This window comes from Psammomys obesus, unplaced genomic scaffold (genome assembly GCF_907164565.1).
Source record: "Psammomys obesus unplaced genomic scaffold, mPsaObe1.curated_primary_1811, whole genome shotgun sequence".
In the NCBI taxonomy this organism is placed as follows: Eukaryota; Metazoa; Chordata; class Mammalia; order Rodentia; family Muridae; genus Psammomys; species Psammomys obesus.
The window spans coordinates 30,559,047-30,581,919 of NW_026596057.1; the positions used below are offsets into that span (position 1 = coordinate 30,559,047).

The following is a 22,873-nucleotide window of genomic DNA, read 5'->3' on the forward strand; positions in this document are numbered from 1 at the left end:
TGAAGCGCTTACCACACTCAAGTTGACAGGAGTGTTTGCATTTGGTACAGGGTGATTATAGAGTGATTTCAGAGTTTCATTCAAATCATCTTCCTGAAACAAAGAAAAGATTATTTAATAGTTAAAACACATAAGAAGCAAATATAATTAAGAATATCCTTGTATATTCCGAAAGGGAATGTTAAATGGTGCAGCCATTGCAGAACACAGTATACACGGTCCTTCCTCAAACACTGAAATACAGAACTATACATATCTATATCTCCAGATATATGAAAAATATAAATGTAACTAGAAGAGTAAGTTGTTTTGTTTAAACTAAGGCATTAATGTATACCTGGAAAGCTCCTACCACTAACTATGAATGGGTCTGCTGGAAAAGACAGCTGAACAATCATCTATAATAGACAAAAGGCCTATTACAGGCCTACTAATACTTGTTTATTCACTCATTTGAATGTTTAAGAAACTCTGAATGTGCTACCTTAAGTGAAATAAGCAAGAACCAACGTGAGAGCTACCTATGTGGGGACTTGAAGTTAAGAAGATTTACAGATATCATGGCGGTTGATGAGGGGGAAAAGAAAAGGAAACGGTTAATTATTATTTAATGAGTACAGAGTTTGGGTTTTTTGGATGTGTTATATTGGTGGTTAGAAAAAAATGTCACTGTGATAAATACCATAAAATTATAATCTTTACTCTCTGTATTTTAACACAATAAAATTATACAGAAAAAAAAATTAACTTACCAGTTCCTTGGCCAAGTAATCTGCCAAAGTATTTAGAAGCTTATAATATACTTCAAACCATGGCAAGTAACTGTAAAAAGAATTGAAATATATATATATATATATATATATATATATATCAGCTGAAATTTAGAACCAATAAATAAAGAGATAAATAAGAGAATTGATATTCTTTAAAACAGGTTTATCCTGGATAACAGAAAAGAACTACACCCAGGTTTTCTTTACCAATTCCCAAAATTTTATTACTATACACACTTCCATTTTATGTCAGCAGCCTATGAAAAATGATATAATCCTATCACAAAGTAACCACTGTTGTGAGTGTATAGAAAATATTATTTTATTACAGAGATGTGAGACCTTAAGACATGTGTCCTTCATGTGAGTATCCCAGAACACATTTACAAATTAAGGTGGTGGCAATGACTCAGGACCACCACTGTACAGCAGTCCATCACTGACTTACACATACTTGAATCTCTTTTTAAATATTACCCAGTTGATACATAATGAACAGAACCACATATGTAATTAATTCTTCAGAAACTATATAACCATCATTACAGATAAAGCCTACTTTTAAAATTATATATATAATAAATTGATTTTCAATGACAATCCAATCGTGATTTAAATTTCATTTTGCTATATCAAAATATTCTTTATTTATATACTTATTATTCAATTTTATTAGTGTTCATTTGTTTACTTATTTATTTCCAAGCAGAAGCTTACTAGTTAGTCCAAATGTATTTTCTAATTCGGTTTGTCACCCTCTTCTTTCTTTTTTTTTTTTTTTTTTTTATTTTTATTTTTTTTTATTTTTTCTTTTTAGTTACATTTTGTTAACTCTGTGTCCCAGCTGTATCCCGCTCCCTCATTCCCTCCCCAACCCCACACTCCCTCCCTGGTCTCCTCCCTGCCCCTTTCCAAGTCCCCTGATAGGGGAGGACCTCCTCCCCTTTCATCTGTCCCTGTTTTATCAGGTATCTTCAGGGCTGGCTACCAAGTCCTCCTCTGTGGCCTAACAGACTGCTCCTCCCCTGGGGGGAGGTGTCAAACAGCCTGCCCTTGAGATCCTGTTAGAAATAGTCCGTGTCCCCCTTACTTTGGAAAACTACTTGGTTACTGAGCTACCACAGGCCACATCCGAGCAGAAGTTCTAGGTTATATCCATAGATGGTCCTTGGTTGAGTGTCAGTCTCAGAAAAGACCCTGTGCCCAGATATATTTGGTCCTTGTAGAGCTCCTATCCTTTCCATATCATACTAACTTCCCTTCTTTCATATGATTCCCTGCACTCTGCCGAGGGTTTGGTTATGAGTCTGAGTGTCTGCTTTGAAACACTGCTAGGTAGAGTCTTTCAGATGCCTTTTGTGGTAGACTCCTGTCATAAGTTCAAGGCACATCCCATTTGTCTTTCTAAATGAGGATTAATCACCTTCGCCTGTGTCCACTTTCTTGATTATCTTCTTTAGGTGTGTAGATTTCATTATGTTTATCATGTCTTGTAGGTCTATATAAGCGAGTATATACCAAGTTTGTCTTTCTCCTTCTGGGATACTTCACTCAGAATGATCTTTTCTAGATCCCACCACTTGCCTGCAAATTTCATGATTTCCTCCTTTTTGATTGCTGAGTAGTATTCCATTGTGTAAAAATACCACAATTTCTGTATCCATTCCTCCGTTGATGGACATCTGGGTTGTTTCCAAGTTCTGGCTATTACAAATAAAGCTGCTACGAACATGGTTGAACAAATGTCCTTGTTGTGTACTTGAGCAAATTTTGGGTATATACCTAGGAGTGGTATAGCTGGGTCTTGAGGTAGCACTACTCCTAGTTGTCTGAGAAAGCGCCAGATTGACTTCCAGAGTGGTTGAACCAGTTTACATTCCCACCAGCAATGGAGGAGGGTTCCCTTTTCTCCACAACCTCTCCAGCATGTGCTATCACTTGAGTTTTTCATCTTGGCCATTCTGATGGGTGTAAGGTGAAATCTCAGGGTCGTTTTGATTTGCATTTCCCTAATGGCTAATGAGGTTGAGCATTTCTTTAAGTGTTTCTCTGCCATTCGATGTTCCTCTTTCGAGAATTCTCTGTTTAGCTCTGTTCCCCATTTTTTAAGTGGATTACTTGGTTTGTTGCTTTTCTGCTTCTTTAGTTCTTTATATATACTTGATATTAGCCCTCTGTCAGATAAAGGGTTGGTGAAGATTCTTTCCCAATCTGTAGGCTGTCTATTTGTTTTGATGACAGTGTCTTTTGCTTTACAGAAGCTTTTCAGTTTCATGAGGTCCCATTTATTGATTGTTGCTCTTAGAGCCTGTGCTGTTGGTGTTCTGTTCAGGAAGTTGTCTCCTGTGCCAATGAATTCTAGGCTGTTTCCCACTTTTTTTTCCAGCTGATTTAGAGTATCTGGTTTTATGTTGAGGTCCTTGATCCACTTGGACTTTAGTTTTGTGCAGGGTGATAAATATGGGTCTATTTTCATTTTTCTGCATGTAGACATCCAGTTGGTCCAGCACCATTTGTTGAAGATGCTGTCTTTTTTCCATTGAATGGATTTGGCTTCTTTGTCAAATATTGAGTATTCATAGGTGTGTGGGTTTATTTCTGGGTCTTCTATGCGATTCCATTGATCCTCCTTTCTGTTTCTATGCCAATACCATGCAGTTTTTATTACTGTTGCCTTGTAGTACAGCTTGAGATCGGGAATGGAGATACCTCCAGATGATCTGTTGTTGTACAGGATTGTTTTGGAGATTCTGGGTTTTTTGTTTCTCCATATGAAGCTGAGAATCTTTTTTTCAAGGTCTGTAAAGAATTGAGTTGGTATTTTGATGGGAATTGCATTGAATCTGTAAATTGCTTTTGGCAGGATGGCCATTTTCACAATGTTAATCCTACCAATCCATGAGCACGGGAGATCTTTCCATCTTCTGAGATCTTCTTCAATTTCTTTCTTCAAAGACTTGAAGTTTTTCTCAAACAGGTCTTTCACTTGCTTGGTTAGAGTCACACCAAGGTACTTTATGTTATTAGTGGCTATTGTGAAGGGTGTTGTTTCCCTAATTTCTTTCTCGGCCTTTTTGTCTTTGGTATACAAGAGGGCTTCTGATTTTTTTGAGTTGATTTTGTATCCTGCCCCTTTGCTAAAGGTGTTTATCAGCTGAAGAAGTTCTCTGGTTGAATCTTTGGGTTCGCTCATGTATACTATCATATCATCTGCAAATAGTGACACTTTGACCTCTTCCTTTCCGATTTGTATCCCCTTGATCTCCTTTAGTTGTCTTATTGCTCTGGCTAGGACTTCAAGTACAATGTTAAAGAGATATGGAGAGAGTGGGCAGCCTTGTCTTGTCCCTGATTTCAGTGGGATTGCTTTAAGTTTCTCTCCATTGAGTTTGATGTTGGCTATAGGCTTGCTGTATATTGCCTTTACTATCTTTAGGTATGTGCCTTGTATCCCTGATCTCTCCAAGACTTTAAACATAAATGGGTGTTGGACTTTGTCAAATGCTTTTTCAGCATCTAAGGAGATGATCATGTGGTTTTTCTCCTTCATTTTGTTTATGTGGTGGATTACATTGATGGATTTCCGTATGTTGAACCACCCTTGCATTCCTGGGATGAAGCCTACTTGGTCATGGTGGATGATATCTTTGATGTGTTCTTGGATTCGGTTTGCAAGTATTTTATTGAGTATTTTTGCATCAATGTTCATAAGAGAGATAGGTCTGAAGTTCTCTTTTTTGGTTGGATCTTTGTGTGGTTTAGGTATCAAAGTGACTGTGGCTTCATAGAATGAGTTTGGTAGTGTTCCTTCTGTTTCTATTTTATGGAATAGTTTGAGGAGAATTGGTGTTAGTACTTCTTTGAAGGTCTTGTAGAATTCTGCGCTGAAGCCATCTGGTCCAGGGCTTTTTTTGGAGGGGAGACTGTTAATGACTGCTTCAATTTCCTTGGGAGATATAGGACTATTCAGTCTTTCTACCTGATCTTGACTTAATTTTGGTAGATGGAATCTGTCAAGAAAGTTATCCATTTCATTTAGATTTTCAAATTTTGTGCCATATAGGCTTTTGTAGTATGACCTAATAATCGTTTGGATTTCCTCAGTGTCTGTAGTTATGTCCCCATTTTCCTTTCTGATTTTGCTGATTTGTATGGTTTCTCTCTGCTTTTTAGTTAGTTTGGCTAACGGTTTGTCTATCTTGTTGATTTTCTCAAAGAACCAGCTTTTTGTTTCATTGATTCTTTGGATAATTTTATTTGTTTCTAATTGATTGATTTCTGCCCTTAGTTTGATTATTTCCAGCCGTCTGCTCCTCTTGGGTGTATCTGCTTCTTTTTTTTCTAGGTTTTTCAGTTGGGCCATTAAGTTGTTTGTATGTGATGTTACGGATTTCTTCTTGTAGGCACTTAGTGCTATAAATTTTCCTCTGAGCACTGCTTTCAATGTGTCCCATAAATTTGGGTATGTTGTGCCTTCATTTTCATTGAATTCTAGAAAGTCTTTAATTTCTTTCTTTATTTCTTCCTTGACCCAGCTGTCATTGAGTAGTAAGTTGTTCAGTTTCCATGTGCGTGTCGGCTTTTTGTTGTTTCTGTTGTTGTTGATGTCCAGCTTTAGTCCATGGTGGTCAGATAGTATACAAGGGATTATTTCAATCCTTTTGTATCTGTTGAGGCTTGCTTTGTGACCAACTATATGGTCTATTTTGGAGAAGGTTCCATGTGGTGCTGAAAAGAAGGTGTACTCTTTTGAGTTTGGGTGAAAAGATCTGTAGACATCTATTAGGTCCATTTGATTTAGGGATTCTGTGAGTGCTTTTATTTCCCTATTTGGTGTCTGTCTGGTTGATCTGTCTCTTGATGAGAGTGGGGTGTTGAAGTCTCCTACTATTAAGGTATTAGGATCAATGTATGATTTAAGCTTTAATATTGTTTCATTTACGAATGTAGGTGCTCTTGTATTTGGGGCATAGATATTCAAAATTGTGATGTCCTCTTGTTGGATTTTTCCTTTGATGAGAATATAGTGGCCCTCCTTATCTTTTTTGATTAACTTGGGTTGAAAGTCTATTTTATTAGATATTAGGATGGCTACTCCAGCTTGTTTTCTGGAACCATTTGCTTGAAAAACATTTTTCCAGCCCTTTACTCTGAGGTAGTGTTTATCTTTGTTGCATAGGTGTGTTTCTTGGATGCAACAGAATGTTGGGTCCTGTTTCCGTAACCATTCTGTTAGCCTGTGTCTTTTTATTGGGGAGTTGAGTCCATTAATATTGATAGATAATATTGACCAATGCATGTTAGTTCCTTTTGTAATGGAGTCGATGATCTTACCTTGTTTCATTGCTTGTTTTCTTTTCATTTTTGTTGGGATGTTATCTGTATGCCCTGTTTTCTTGGGTGAATTTGTTTTCGTTGGATTGGAGTTTTCCTTCTAGTATCTTCTGTAGGGTTGGTTTGCTGTATAGATATTGCGTAAATTTAGTTTTGTCATGGAATATTTTGTTTTCTCCATCTATGTTGATTGAAAGCTTTGCAGGGTATAGTAGTCTCGGTTGACATTTGTGATCTCTTAGAGTCTCCATGATGCTGGCCCAGGCCCTTCTGGCTTTCATAGTTTCTGATGAGAAGTCTGGTGTGATTCTGATAGGTCTACCTTCATATGTTACTTGGCCTTTTTCCCTTGCTGCTTTTAATATCTTTTCTTTGTTCTGTAGATTTAGTGTTTTGACTATGATGTGACGTGATGTGTTTCTTTTCTGGTCTAGTCTATTTGGTGTTCTGTAGGCCTCTTGTATATTTATGGACATCTCTTTCTTTAAGTTGGGAAAATTTTCTTCTATGATTTTTTTGAAAATATTTTCTGGACCTTGGAGCCTGGAGTCTTCTTTTTCATCAATTCCTATTATTCTTAGATTTTGTCTTTTCATAGCATCCTTGATTTCTTGGATATTTTGTGATTGGAATTTTTCTGATTTTACTTTTTCTTTGAGAGAAGTATCAATTTCTGCAAGTGTGTCTTCAGCTCCAGAGATTCTCTCTTCCATCTCTTGTATTCTGTTGGTGATGCTTACTTTTGTGGTTCCTGATCTTTTCTCCAAGTTCTCCAGCTCAAGAGTTTTCTCATTTTGTGTTTTCTTTATTGATTCTAATTCTGTTTTCATGCCTTGCACCATTTCTTTTATGTGTTTGAATTTGGATTCCTGTCTCTCTACGATGGACTCTATTTCCTTGTTCATTTCCTTTTTGTATGCCACTAATTTTTTCTCTACTTGTGCCTCTATTTGTTTGGCTATGTTTGCCTGTGTTTCTTTAAGGGTTTTGTCTATTTCTTCTTTCTTTACCTCCAATTGACTGGCCAACTCTTTGAAAGATTTGTTCATTTCCTCCTTATAAGCCTCAAATAATTGAGCAAGCATGGCTTTAAGGTCATTTTCCTGTGCTTCTGATGAATTGGAGTATCCATCGGTTTTGGGGTTTGCTGGTGAAGTCATGATGTCCTGATTTATGTTGGAAGTGTTCTTTCGCCTACCCCTGGTCATTGGCTTGTCTGAGACCTTCCCTGTTTGTTTTTGGATTCTGCCAATCAGACTGGTACTGTCTCTCTCTCGAGTCTGGAGAATTCTTCAGGAAGTTGAGAGAGGTCCCGTGTCCTTAGCGTATGCTGAGGACTAGCTGTACAGGCAGGACACTTGGCAGAGATTGGCGTATCTGGGCTCTCTGTTCTCTGGTTTGGCCCTGCTTCTTTGATGTGCTCCGCCAGTTCCGTGCTGCTGTCACTGCCAGGTTATGAGGTCTTGCTGCAGCTGGAGATTTCAGGGTGGTCACGTCAGTGGGAATCGGGGTAATCAGCCTTTCTGTTCTCTGGTTTGGCCCTGGTTAGTCTTAAACTGGAGGGCTGATGTGCCCCGCCAGCTCAGTGCTGCTCCGCCGCCAGGTTAGAAAGTCCCGCTGTAACTGGAGACTGGGTTGCTAGTCCAGATGCTTTCTGGGAAGTCCTGGGGTCTCTTTACTGTGCTCTCCAAGCTTCGGAGGCCCAGCGCCTGGTGTGTCTAGCTTGTATGGCGTTTTTGTCTGGTTTTGGTGAGTATATAGCGTATTCTCTGTCACTGTGGGATTGGGCGGGCCGTACCGTCAGTGATGGCGCTCGTGCGGAGCTAGTATGGCGTCTAGCAGACTCGGGCCCTGGGAGGATGGTGCAGCCGCCGCGAGTGAATCTGGGGCTCCGAGACACAGTACTGCTGGCCTTTGCCGATAAAGGGCTTGGGGCTCCGCCTCAGTGGCTGCAGGCCCCAGGCAGTTAGGTCTGCGCTGAGAAAGGCGAGTCGGCTGTGCCTGTGCCGAGGAGGAGGGAGGTCTGGGGGAGGGGAGTGCCGAGAGATCAAAGGATCGTTTCTCACCTTCCCCAATCAAGTCCGTGGGTGACCCGAGACCAAGGTTTTCACCTCCTGCGATGTTCCCTGTTGTTTAGAAAGTCTCTCCGTTGTTTCCCTGGCTTCAGAAGTTCTTCCACACATCAGCTCAGAACTTTATCTCTTCCACAGCTCGGAAACTGTGTGTGCTAGTCGCCATCTTGGCTCCGCCCCCCCCCTCTTCTTTCAACACAAATTAAAAGCCTAGAGCCAGTGAGATGGCTGCGTAGGTAAAGTGCTTCCCATAAGCATGATATGATATGATATGATATGATATGATATGATATGATATGATATGATATGATTTCAGAATCCACATCCTAATAAGGAACAGAAGTAACACCCTAGAAAGTTGTTAGCAAAATGTTCAATCACAATAGATGGAGAAAGAAAGGCATTCTAAGACAGAACCAAATTTAAGCAGTATCCATCTATAAATCTAGCCCTAAAGGAGGAGCTAGAAATAAAACTTCAGTCTGAAGAAGGTAACACACACAGAAAACATGGGAATAAATAAGTCCAGAATAGCAAATAAAAAAAGAAGGAAGAAGAAGAGCAAGAAGAAGAAGGGACAGAAACACAGCACAACAAATAATGGAAATCAACAAACATTGCTCCATTGTAACTCTAAACATCAGTGGTTATCAGTTCCCCACCCTGCAAAAAAAGACACAGACTAACAGAATGGACACAGAAACAGAATTCATCCTCCTGTTGCATCCAACAAACACACCTTAACCTAAGGACAGACATCTCCTCAGGGTAAAGGGATGGAAAAAAAATTCCAAGCAAATAGACCTAAGAAGCGAGATGGTGCAGCCATTTTGATATGTGACAAAAAAAGACTTCAAACCAAAACTAATCAGAAAAGATAGGGAAGAACACTACACACTTATCAAAGGAAAATTTCACCAAGATGGCATCTCAATTCTTAACATCCATGCCCCAAACACAGGGCACCCAAGTTGGTAAAAGAAACACCACTAAAGTTTAAATCATATATGGGTCCTCACACTGATAGTGGGAGACTTCACTACCAACTCTTGCCAATAAACAAGACATCATCCAAACAAAAATAAAACTGAGAAATGTGGAACTAATTTATATTATAAACCAAATAAATATTTATGGAATATGTCACTCAAACACACAAAAAAAAGAATATACCTTCTCAGTACCTCATGGAACTTTCTCCAAAATACACATGCTCAGACACAAAACAAGTGCCAACAGATACAAGAAAATTAAGATAACACCCTGCATCCTAACTGACCACCTGGGACTATAGCTCGATAAGAACAACAGAAACAACAGAAATCTTAAATTCATGGAAAATGAGCAACTCACTACTGAATGAAAAATGGATCAAGATAAAAATTAAGAAAGAAGAACTCAAAAAGACTTCCTAGAATTGAATGAAAATGAAGACACAACATACCCAAACATTTGGGACACCATGAAAATAGTTCTAAGAGGCAAGCTCATAGCATTAAGTGCCTACATTTAAAAAGAGACAGGGAGAAAGAGAGCTATCTTAACAATAATGGCATACCTGAAAGCTCTAGAGCAAAAAGAAATCATACCCAGAAATAGTAGACAGCAAAAAAATAAACTGGGGGGATAAAATTAGTAAAATAGAAACAAACAAAAACAACTCAAATTGCCAATGAAACAAAGAGTTGGTTCTTTGAGAAAGTCAGTAAGACTAACAAACTGTTAGCCAAATTATCTGGAAGAAAGAGAGAGAATATTCAAATCAACAAAATTAGAAATGAAAAGGGAGATAAAACACCAAGGAAATCCAGAATATCATAGAGATATACTTTAAAAACCTGTACCCTACCAAATAGGAACATCTAAAATAAACAAATAAGTTTCTTGATATACATAAATGATATAAATAAATAAATGCACAAGTTCTTGAGCTACAAATCAAGATCAGACAAGCAATTTAAACAAACCTATAGTCCCTAGTAAAATAGAAACAGTATTTAAAAGTCTTTCAACTGAAAAAGAGCACAGGGCTGGACATTTTAGTAGAGAATTCTACCAGACTTTCAAAGAAGGATTTAATGCTAATATAATTATTCCACAAAAGAGAAACAGAAAGAACATTGCCCAATTCATTTTACAGTGTCACAGTTACCATGATCTCTAAAACAAAATAAAAGCATTGCAAAGAATAAGAATTACAAATTTGACTTATGAAAAATAGATGTAAAAACACTCAATTAAAATACTTGCAAACCAAATCCAAGAACACATCAAAATTAAAAAAAAAAAAAATCACCCATGATCATCAAGTAGACTTCATCCCAAAAGAGCAGGAATGGTTCAACATAAGTAAATTGATAAGAGTAATCCACTATATAAACACACTGAAAGACAAAAAAACATGTGACCATCTTATTAGATGCAGAAAAAGGCCTTTGACAAAATTCCATACCCCTTTAATCCCCATCACAATTACAAAACAATTGGTCAAAATCTCTGCAAAGGACAATTTACAGTCTTTTATGGAAACACATAAAGCCAGGATGGCTAAAACAGTCATGAATAATAAAAGAACTTTGAGAGGTATCGCTATCCATGATTTCAAGTTTTACAGTGATAAAGTAATAAAAGTAGCATGATATTGGCACAAAAACAGACCTGTTGGTGAATGGAGTCGAACTGAAGACCAAGGTGTTAAGTCCACACACCTATGGACACCTCATGTTTTATAAAGAAGCCAGAAACACACACTGGGAAAAAGACAACATCTTCAAAAAATGGTGCTAGTCAAACTAGATTGCTGCAAATAGATCCATCTGTAGCACTCTGCACAAAATTCAACTTCAAATGGATCACAGACCTTGACATAAAAGCAGACACACTAACGGGATAGAAGAGAAAGTAGGGAATAGCCTTGAACTCATCGGCATAGAAGAAGACTTTGTGAACAGAACACTGTTAGCACCAACGCTGCGACTAACAGTTAATAAACGGGACCTCATGAAATTGAAAAGCTTCTGCCCAGCAAAGAGCACTGTCATCTGGGAAAAGCAACAGGCTACAGACTGGAACAAGATTTTTACCAATTATACATCTAACAAAGGGCTAATATCCAAAATATATGAAGAACTCAAAAACCTGGATATCAAGAAAACAAATAATAATTTAAAAAACTCGTGTGTAGATTTAAACAGAATTCTCAAGTTTGAGAAAAACAAAGAAATGTTCACCACCCTTAGTCATCAGGGAAATGCAAATCAAAATGACTTTAAGATTCTATCTTGCACCTGTCAGAATGGCTAAGATCAGTAAGCCAAATGACAGTTCATGCTGGCAACGATATGGAATACAGGGAACACTCATCCATTGCTGTTGGGAATATAGATTTTACAGCCACTGTGGAAACCACTGTGGTGGAGCCTCAGGAAGATGACAATCCATCTGCCTCAAGGTCCAGCTATACTACTCTTGAGCATCGGACAAAAGGACTCTACACTCTATTACACAGCCACTTTCTGTTCCTTTATTCATAATAGCCCAAAATTGGAAACAGCCCAAACGTCTCCTAGTGGATGAATGGGTGAAGAAAACATGGTACATTTACACAATGGGGTATTATTACTAAGCTATTTTTTAATTACATGAAATTCACAGGCAAATGGCTAGAACTAGGGAAAAAAATCATCCTGAGTAACTCTGATCCAGAAACACAAATATGATATCTATTTGCTTATATAGGGATATTAGCTGTTCAGTCAATGAAGCAAGTACTGCAGAGGTTAGAAATAAAATAAGGAACTAGAGGGTATGGATAGATCTCCCTAGGATATAGAAACAGAATAGATAGTTATGGATGGACAGAGGGTAGGGGGAAAAATGAATGGGAAATAGGGAATTAATCAGAAAGGGGGAAGGAAGAGAGATGCATAGAATATGCAGAAAGGCAGCTGAAATTTCTGGCCATTGTAGGGGTAGCATGGAAACATAATATAGGAGAAATTTCCTAAAACACATGCTTATCTGAAGGTGAACTATATGAAATCACCAAATAAAAGGGGAGACAGCCCCAACTGGACATCTCTTGTCACCAAATGAAGCTTCCAGTGCCAGCAATGGGTTACATCTAATTGAGTTATATGCCAAAGGGATCTCATGTGAAACCCCAAACAACCAAGGCTGTTTTCAAGGCTGCTCTCCCACAAACTGACAGCAAGGCCCTATTGCTGAAGACAATACCTACACAACTCACTGAACATTGAGAAGCCAAGCTGAAGCCTAGCTAGAGTCCTCACCCCTATGGGCATTATAGTATTTTGGCCTGAAAGGTACTCTACATGCTACCAAAGGAGAAATGTAAACACCAATGCAACTAGAAACACTTTGATCTACAATGGTGTCTGCCCTACCTACAAGACATGCTAGTGCAAAGGTGGCACAGAGCTTGTGAATATCTGATACAGTTTAAAGCCCACTCCATAAGATGGAAGCCACACTCAACACTTGACCTACTTAGAACCTGAGACTAAATAGGCCAGAAACCTAAGTTAAGACAAATATTAATGTTCCTCCCCCCAAAAAGAGAAAGAAAAGAATGAAGGAAAAGAAAGCAAAAGCAAAAGAAAAAGTAGTGATAAAAATGACTCTTAATGACCTGCTATATTCACAGATCAAAATCTTGCTCAGCCATCACAGTCTTAGTCTTTCTCCTTCTCTATGTTTTCTTCCTTTTTCTCCTCTTCTTTTCTTCTCTTGGTTATTTGTTTGCTTGTTTGTTTAAATTCTTTTTTTCTCTCTCCTTTTTTTTTTTTACCCTACAGGTCTTTTGTGTATAATTATGCCTTCTGCCTTTATATTTGGGTACCATTCCTGAGTGGGCAAATGAGTGGGTCTCTGCATCTATACTGTTTCTTGTGTCAGTTGTTGGAGTCTTTTCCTTTTGTTTGTTTCATCCTATTCTAATGTTTGATTCTGGTTTTTATATTATATTATATTATATTATATTATATTATATTATATTATATTATATTATATTATATTATAATAGTTTATTATTATCCCTTAGATGCTTGTTTGTTTTCTAATGAGACAAAAAGAAGATGGATCCAGATAGGAGGGAAGATGAAGAACTGGGAGGAGTCTCAGAGAGAGGAGAACCCATAATCATGATATATTAAATGAAAAAATATTTTCATTAAAAGAAAAATAAATAATTTCTTCTTCTATCAAGACACATAGTAGTTTAAGAATAGAATACCTCCATTTGTTTTTAACCTCACACTTCAACTTTTAACAGTCTAGAGAAAAGTACTATTTCAGGAAATTTCATATGTCACATCCCTCAAATATATGTGTCCAGGTAAGAAAAATTCTTACCTAACTGTTCTCAAGTACTAAAAAGAAAAAAATAAAAGTTTTCATTTCAGGTGGTTACATTTCCTTTTTCCTAGGCTACTGTGAAAATAAAAAATATAATTTCATAATTATAAGCCCTTATAAAGTTAAGTAATATTTTTTTCATAGACCAAATACCTGAGTAGTCCATTAAATTGTCTTGCTTTCTTGTGTGCACTATTGTTTTTTATTGTTTAGCTTCCACTCTCAATTTATTTTCAAATTGCGAAGATAAGTCAGAACTCAGTTTTCATTAAGTACCTAATAGGACTATTGACTTATTTTTGTAAGTGATAAAAATAATTTAATAAATTATCTTAATAAGTAATATTTGTTATCTTCATATTTAGAGTGCATCTAAATTTTTCAAAGTTCTTATTATAGGTTTTTGGAATATCCATATATATATATTATATATGTGATACACATATATTTATAAAATGTTTTGTGTGCATCCAAAAATACTACCTTTCACAGTAGCTCATCCTGATACCAGACTGTCTACAACAGATTGACATTTTAAAACAAGGTTAAAACAAAAGATAAAACAAAACAAAACAATGTTTACCTATATAATGTATTTCTCAGACCTCTTTCAGGCTGGCTTTGCTTTATGTTTGTTTGTGGAGTGTTACTCAGGGCAATACTAAGTCCACCGAGTGAAAAAGTCCCAATTTAAGAATCATAAACTCTGTGCTGTCACTACAGGAACTACAACTTGAAAATAAAGCACTACAGATTCATTAAACCAAATGTTATGTATTTTATATGAACTAGCTCATTCAATCATTATAATCATTATAGTCTGAATATACTAAGATATGACAAATTATTCCTGGTAACAAGGCTGCCAAATGGCTAATTTAGGATGACCATTCTACTCATACTGCCTGATCATATGTGTTCCTCTTCCAATACAGACGGTTGAATAAACTGCAACAAGTCAATCTGTTTTCAGCTTTTAATTCTTTTGGAAATGGTCCTTGCTACGTACCCTAGTCTGGTGTTAAAGTGGTCACCCTCTTGACTCAGCCTCCCAAATGCTGGGATTGTAGTCATTCACCACCATACTGAGCACCTGCTTAATGTTAAATAATCTACATAGTTCTATCCTTTGAAGCAAAGAAGAAATGTCAAATACATGTTTGATATTCACAGCATTACTTTTTATAAGTTTCAAACTACAGCCCACCTGGAAAGTGAAAATTTCTCAGATCCATTAAGTGATTTTGTCTAACAATTTGGTAATCCCTGCCAATTCTAGGTTTGATAGGTTGTATGTTCTTCACATTGCTAAAATTTTTGGAAAGGACATAGCCTGCAACATAATAAAGGTAGCATAAATCCGTATGTGTCAATGCACAAGCCTAAGCACAATATTCATAATGACATTATCAAGACAACAGTTTTCTCTGTACATAATATATGTTCGAAATACTAAGACAAACTCAGATTTCTGCAAGATCATTTCCTGACACATCAGCATGTACATTACCGCAAAGAACCAAGTGAGAGCATGCGCTGGTTCTCAGTAACTAACTGTTCGTTGCCATAAATCATTCTCACTTTTTAATAAAAAGAAAAAAATAGCACTCATATCTAAGTGAAAACAGTCTGTAAGCACCCAGACATGCTCCTAAGAACATGCAAAAACAAAGGTATTTTCTGCGGCAAAATAGGAAGCATCTAGCGCTGAGGCTGCAGGCTGGCCATCTGCAGCTGCACCCAGCCAACAGGGCTCTGTTTCTACACCAGCAATTCTATGGCTGTCCTTTATCTAGTAAACTGGCAGTTTCTAAGTCTCAGACAATGCAATGGAAAAATCTCAGGGTGTTTTGTTCCTCTAGAAGTCGTAAGACCTGGGCTCTGGCCACGCAATATTCCCCTAACAAAAGCCTAGCGCTGAGAGGTACTCCTCTGTGCCATGTGTTGTGAGCACGGCACCTTCCTCGATCTCCTATAAGGCACCTAACCTACTTCTCATTTAGGGCTCTTACCCGACTGATCCCTGAAGTAAACTAAATTCACAACTCATAATAGGAAGCAAGTGCTCAACAGAAATTACCACCTCTAACTTCATTTTCTGATAGAGCATAAAGAGTGAAATAATTCCAATGTTTTAAAAATATTTTATTTCACATTTTTGTGGTAAAATAAATAATAGCTCCTTCTTAAGAAAAGCATTTTGCCTAAAATTTTTAATAGAACACTCACATAAAATAAGTATTATAAATCATGTATACCTTCAATGATAAGAAATATCACAGGTTTGAAGTTTTGGGAGTTTTTATTCAGTTGGTTTTTTGTAGTTTCTTGTGTAATTTCTAAGTATTATTTATTCAAAGTAATTTTCACTAACATATAAGCTCTTAAATTGATTAAGTTATCGGTAACTTAAAATTTTCCCCTATTTTTTTGTACTTCCAAACATATTTAAAAGTTGATTTTTATATGCCAACCACAGAATGCAAGGAAGTTAAAACATTCAACAAACAGGTAGGGGGAAAAATCTGCTTTTCTGTTTGAATATTTTAAAAGTGAAAAATGTAACCTCATCAACAAACAAACAGTCAACAATCTGTATGACTGTTACAGATTGGTAAATATAGAAACATAAAACAAATTACTCTTCTAAAACTAAGAGGCTAAAGTGTAACTGTAATATTATGCCCTAAATTTCCAAGGAAGACAACAGGCAAAAGACAAACACATACACAAAATCATGAGTTCCTCTGGTGGAGTCAAAATACTCCCCAACACTTTGACTTCCACCATAGAGTTGTAAAAGTTTTACATTCAAACGTCAAAGGTTAAATAAAGGAAAGGAAATGCTTTTTATCAAATGGTCCAGCAGCTGCCACCAGTTTGAGTGGCCAGCAGGAGCCTGACGCCCAGCAATCAAGTAAAACCAAGGAGACTGCCTTCCTTTCCCTAGGAAGGCCTCTCATGTCTGGAGGCTGTTTGTCCACTAGAAAATTGACACAAAATGTGTAAAATTGAAACATTCTGCTTCTGGGGGATTTGTCCAGAGGAAGAGGGTGAAGCCTTCAAGTTTGGTATGAGTTACAGGTAGCAAAGGGGGCTACAAAACCCTTAAACATAAATCTGCCTTCCTCATTAGAGTATTTCATTTTGAACCCTTGGCGACATTTTTATAGTTGTAAAATTTTGTTAATGAAATTAGAGGTGGAAGAGTATTTCTTGAATCTTTGCTAGCATATGAAAGCAATTCTAAACACGAGCAATAAGGTTAGTGATCTCCGAGGAGAGCTTTGAAATCTTGTTAACTCCAGACAGACACTTCACAGAAAAGAACTGACAGACACACGAGCTTTAAATTAAATGTCATTTCAATATTAAATTGTACTAATTTTTTACCTAAAAAATAGACAATATTAATAGAAATTTTAAAAACATATGAAGTGACTAATATTTTGATAACGTAATTCTAGAAGAAAAGCAAAAACTGGCTTTAGTAGTGCGCACTAGGTGTGCAGTTCCAACTTATCAAGGAAGCAGGACACAAAGTGATCAACTGTCAGATTGACCATGCACAGTATCTCTGGCCACTTGCACAGGAGACTAGGAAAGTTAAAGGAGCTCTTATGAACTACTTTAAAGATACCTGGGAATTTTTCAAATTATACACACTGGCAGTTAATCCTCTAACTTGATAAACTGCACAAAAACATATAAATAAACCTTGGGTAATATGGAAATAAGGCTGAAACTTAAATCACAATGAAAGCATTATGTGTCACAAATACAAATGGCTTCTGTTGTGTTTTGCTTTGTTTTGTTTTGTTATCTTTGTCTTTGTTTTGTTTGGTAGGTCTGTGTGGATGCTCTGCAACTTGTTGACAAAAGCATTTTGTCTGGTTCTTCAGTAAGTTTCAGCTGTATTAAGTACAAGCGTTCTAAGTCAAAGGCTTTGGAACCTGACTGTAAATATTCCTTACAGCTTCTCCAGCACCTAGTCATCATCAGAAGAGCTCCTCACTCACCAACTGGAAGCCTGTGACAAGGGAGTCTGAGAAACTGAATGGCTGTGTGGTTACTCTTCTCGCCCTGGCTCCTTCCACACACATCATTGCTTACTCTGAGCTTTAAATGTTTGCATTATCCCAAACTTTTTTCTAGTACATTCTAAGCATACAATATAAAATCTAGCAAGTATTGCTTCAAGGTACTAAGAACTTTTAGAAATATCTAACACGTTTTTCAACCAATAAAACATTTCTCGGATTGACTCTGCTATATGGAAACGAGGGGAAAGCACTAACATCTGGGCTCCTAACTGTCATCGTCACCCCATCAATGTGTTCTTTTTCTTTCAGAGGTCACTTATCACATCCTGATCTTAAACTTCAAGGGCATAGACCACAGCTGCCCTGTTTCTGTTCTCAGTTCTACTGCACTGCGGCGGCCAGTAGGCAGCTAGCTGTCCAGTGCAGCACACACAGTAAGATAACTTCCCGTCCTGCAAATATGCCATATATATTTACCTGACAAAAGAAAGCTGGATGCATCCTATTCATCCTCACAGAACGAATAAAGTTCTATTTATAGTTAATCATCTATCTACATAACGATAGCATCTTAGAATCCTAGACCAGTAAAATCCTGCATGACACTATTTTATAATAGTACAATATTTCTTTTATTTTTTTGCAACTATAATTACATCATTTCTCCCTCCCTTTTCCTTCTTTAAACTCTTCCATATATACCTCTTGGATCTCTGTAAAATCTATTGCCTCTTTTTTCATTAATTGTTATTACACAGATATATTTATATTCCTAATTACATAAGTACAACATGATCAGTCTATATGTCATTTTTATATGTGTTTTTTTAGGTCTAATCATTTAGTATTAAATAGCCAAGTGGTATGCTCTTTCTATAAAACTATTTTTAATAATATTTTTCTTTAATTCTTTGAGAATTTCATATAATGTATTTTGATCATATTCATCCATCCTCCAGCCCTAACTCTTCCCAGATCCACCCTCACACCCATACCTACCCATCATTGTGCTCACATTTATTTAATCTATTCACTCTAGTATGTGTTGCCTAAATATTCTTTGGAGCAGGGTCTACCTTGGAGAGAATGGTCAGAATATGTACCAAAAGTCATACCCTTAAAGAAAATTGAATTCCCCTCTCCAGAAGCTATGAATTATCAACAGTTACCAGCAAAGGGCTGCACTTTTTGCCCAGCTCACCACTCATGCGGAGATTTTTATCTGGCTTCCGTTTGCACTCTTCATATACACACTGTCAAAATCACTATGAATTCTTAGATGCAGCAACCCTGTTATGCCTTGAAAACATTGTTTCTTTGTAGTCACCTACTACCTCTGGCTTGGACAATTTCTTTAGCCCCCTCTTCCATGACAATCCTTGAGCCTTGGGGTGGCAGGGAGTGCAATATACATGTACCATCGCTTATTACCAGGCCACAGAAGAAGACAATGCAGCCACTCCTGATGTGATCCGATAGACTAAGATCAGAAGGAAGGAGAGGAAGACCTCCCCTAATAGTGGACGTGGGGAGGAGCATGCATGAAGAAAGGGGAGGGGAGGAGGGAGGGGCTTATGGGGGGATACAAAATGAATAAAGTGTAATTAATAATAATAATAACAATAAGAAGAAGAAGAAGAAGAAGAAGAAAAGAATCACAAAAAAATCTCTACTCTAATTTCCACTTACTGAATAAAAAGATTCTCTAATGAAGGCTAGGAGATGCACTTATCTGTGGTATAGTAGTCAGTAATTAAGAGTCATCGTAATACCATGTACACTTAGCAGAATAAGAATAGCAGGTTCTCTCTTTGAGTGTTAAATATCTTCTGCTTCTTTAAAGCTCGTTACCATGAACACTGCTGATACATTTTTACACACTCTGGAAGAATCCAAGAGCTAAAACTACAGGAACAAGAAACCTCAAAATTCTGATATTATCAAATTTCCTTTAACTTGATAATCTTACAAAGACTATATAATCTAACATTCATGTCTTTTCAGGATAATTAAAAATACATTGTGATTTGGGGGCAGTAACGAGAAACAAGGTCTCACTGTGGACTCACGCCATCAACCCCTGCTTTCCGGCTCCTAACTGCTACAGTCATAGGAATGCCCCCCCCCACCCCATGACGAGCAACTGCCCATCTTAATGCACTCACTTTTTCCTCAGTGAGACCGACTGTTCACACTTCCTCTTTGGTGAGCTCCTTGGAGACTTGGCCAGTTGTTCTCTTAACTTAATAGATGCTTGCTATCAAGTGACTGTCAAGCCCACTTGAGTGCTTCTCAATCTATTCCTACCAACTTATTACATGCATTTACTTTAAAATTTTCCTTCTATTTTATATATATATGGTGTACATATGTAAATATATATAATATATGTATCCTTATATTTTATATATATGGTATACGTGTGTGTGTGTGTGTGTGTGTATACCATCATTGTGGGATCAAGCACACCAGTCTCTAAGGTTTCAAGGTTTCAGGTTAGGTAAACAAAGGCTTTCATCACTATAATACATTTTTAAAGTAAAGAGTATTTTCCCAGAATATGTAAAGCTTTATCATTCCTTCCAATGTTTTTCATGATGGTTGAGTACCACCACTCAGAGTGGCCAAGCTAGCACCAAACCGCCATAAGTGTTTTCAGATTAGACTTCAAGTTACTTTTGAAAACATAAGTGTGGGAGAAAGGGTAGAACTGGGAGGAGATGAGGCAGGGGGCTACAGCTGAGATACAAAATAAATACATTGTAATAAATACATAAATAAATAGATAAATAAATTTTTAAACAGAAAACAAATATGAATACAACTTAAATATGTTCATTTAATACAGCAACATTCTGAGTAAGTTTTTACAATCATTACATTCCCTATTTACGGTTTAATAGCTCTATAAATTAACTGTTCTCAAAGACCACTGTGATGCCCTGACTTTGAAGGATAAACATGGAGAGTGTCCATGAAGGCTGAAACACTTAAAGTTTTCTCCAGGATGTCTCACCATATATGACTCATCATATTCCCTACCCACCAAAATCACTGGCAAGCAATAAAAAAGAGACTAAATATAAAAGAATACTTTAATAAAAATCAAATAACCAATGATGCTCACTAAAAGGCTATCTTATTGACATGTTTTTACTGTTCATTTATTATTTTCACATAATATAACCACATTTTTGCAAGTAAGTCAGGGGTCCAAATATACAAGTTTGAGTTAACAAAATAACTTCTACAAATTAATGACAACTGGCTTACAAATACATATACATTACACATTTTTCTCAATCATTTAACAAGAAATATATTTCATATTTTACATAAATTTTAAAATATTGATAGCTTTTCTTAATTTAAAAATTACAAGAAACCTATATAAAGTATGGTGAGTATTCAATAATTATTTTGGCTTAGAAAAAGGTTCAATACATTAAAAATACTTTGAGTTAAAAACAGGGAACAGTTCAAACTCTTTAATTATAAATAGTATCAGAAATTCAATTTGAAGGTAGTTGGGTAAACTACTGAATGCAGATTCAAATCTAAACAAATAATGTCTATAACTTTTTTTCAAATGGGTCATCAAAAATAATAAGGAACGGTAGAATCCTCAGCTCTAACATTTGTTTGGAGTATTTTTATTAAATCTCAGGCCTCACTATATAGAGACTAGCCTCAAATTTGCAATCCTCCTGCTTCACTTTCTAAGTGTTACTTTTATAGGCATGCACTACCATATGTGAGTATCAGGGACTGACAAATTCACCTCGATACCAAATGAACTGAGAGGCCATCAATTTTATGCCATGGTATGATTGTTTGAATGAGATGCCCCCATAGTTTAGGCATTTGAATACTTTTGAATACTCAGTCTCCAGTTGGTGGCTGTCCTGACAGTCTTACAAGGTGTGGCCTTGCTGGAGAAAGTATGTCACTAGGGGTGGGCTTTGAGCACTAAAAACATTGGCACCATTTGAGTTGGCGCTCTGATTTCCTGCTTATGGCTTGGAATGTGAGCTTTCAGCTGTTCCTGCCATCGTGCCTGCTGTCTGCTGCCATGATGCCCTGCCATGATGATCTGATGGACTTTCATCTTTCTGAAACCATTAGCCCAAAATAAAGTCTTCCTTCAATAAGTTGTTTTGGTCACGGTGTTGTATCGCAGAAAGAGAAAAGTAACTATTACACAAGGTTTTCCTCATGAAATATGAATCTGCAATTTGAGTGTTATTATCATTTCTATCACTATCCTTTACTCTTTTACTAAAGCATTTTAGTAAAAATGCTTTATTTATTAAGTATTCCAGGCTACCACTATCTTCGGTGAAAAGGTGAAGAATTCTACTTTTTATGTGCTACATCTGGATTCTTCCTTCACCACTGACATCTTACAGGAACTAAGTTAAAATGCTTCTTTTTCAACTGCAAACAACTCCAATCACAGTTCTGTGCAGAAGGACACAATGCAATCTAGCAAGATCATCATATAACTAAAACCCCATTTATTCCAGCTTATTGTTTCTACTGGGATAGGTAAGATCTGTAATTAGCAAATATCTCTATTTCTAAAAAGAAGTTAGGAACTTCTTGTGTAAAACTTCCTAAAATGTGTAAGGTTAACAACATCTTTTAAATATTTTAAAATACCCAGGAGCCTAACAAAACTCTCTAGCTTCTTCTGCAAACACAAGTTTGAAATTTTTGCTTCAAAACAGCAGTTCATTCACAAAAGTCACATGTGCATCAATGACAGAAGAGAGCATGCGTTGACTTTATTAAGTTTTATTCTATTTACACATACCACTACTCATATGTTAATATTTAGTTTTCAGTAATAAATCCATAATACCTAATCTTTAAAATGTTTAGTTCTTTTAAGAAAAATTCTAATATGTAATATGTTACTGTAAACAATTTATTCTGTATATGGAACAGAAGAGAAATACTTTCTCAACTTTCTTGGATTTAGACTGAACAAGTAGAGAAAATAAAGTATAAAAAGCTGCTTTGTTGTGACTTTTTTGGGATCCTGAGCATGATGGAGAAAAGGAAAATGTATTTCCAGCCACGTTGTGATTATAATTACTCACCTAAGAATACATAAACAGATTCTGCCTCCTGATGTGAGTCTGCAGAACCCAAACCTCTGCTTACTTTCAATGTCTGTCAGAACGAAGGTAAAGTGCTGTCCAACTTGATTCTGAGACGCCCTAAGGTATAACAACATCATAGTATTAAATCTGTGCTCATTTTCTTGTAG

The 22,873-nt window shown here is 36.7% G+C and overlaps 1 protein-coding gene across 3 annotated transcripts in view; it reads right to left on the reverse strand.

Moving 5' to 3' along the window:
- The window catches only part of Dennd1b (DENN domain containing 1B), a 227,737-nt gene that overhangs the window by 132,921 nt on the left and 71,943 nt on the right, over positions 1 to 22,873 (reverse strand). For all 3 annotated transcript variants that reach the window (XM_055624574.1, XM_055624573.1, XM_055624576.1), the window contains 3 exons: positions 22,704 to 22,823; positions 753 to 822; positions 13 to 93 (listed from right to left, as the gene is read on the reverse strand). In XM_055624574.1, coding sequence (XP_055480549.1) covers positions 13 to 93; positions 753 to 822; positions 22,704 to 22,823 — 271 coding nt within the window. The remainder of the gene's footprint in view (positions 1 to 12; positions 94 to 752; positions 823 to 22,703; positions 22,824 to 22,873) is intronic.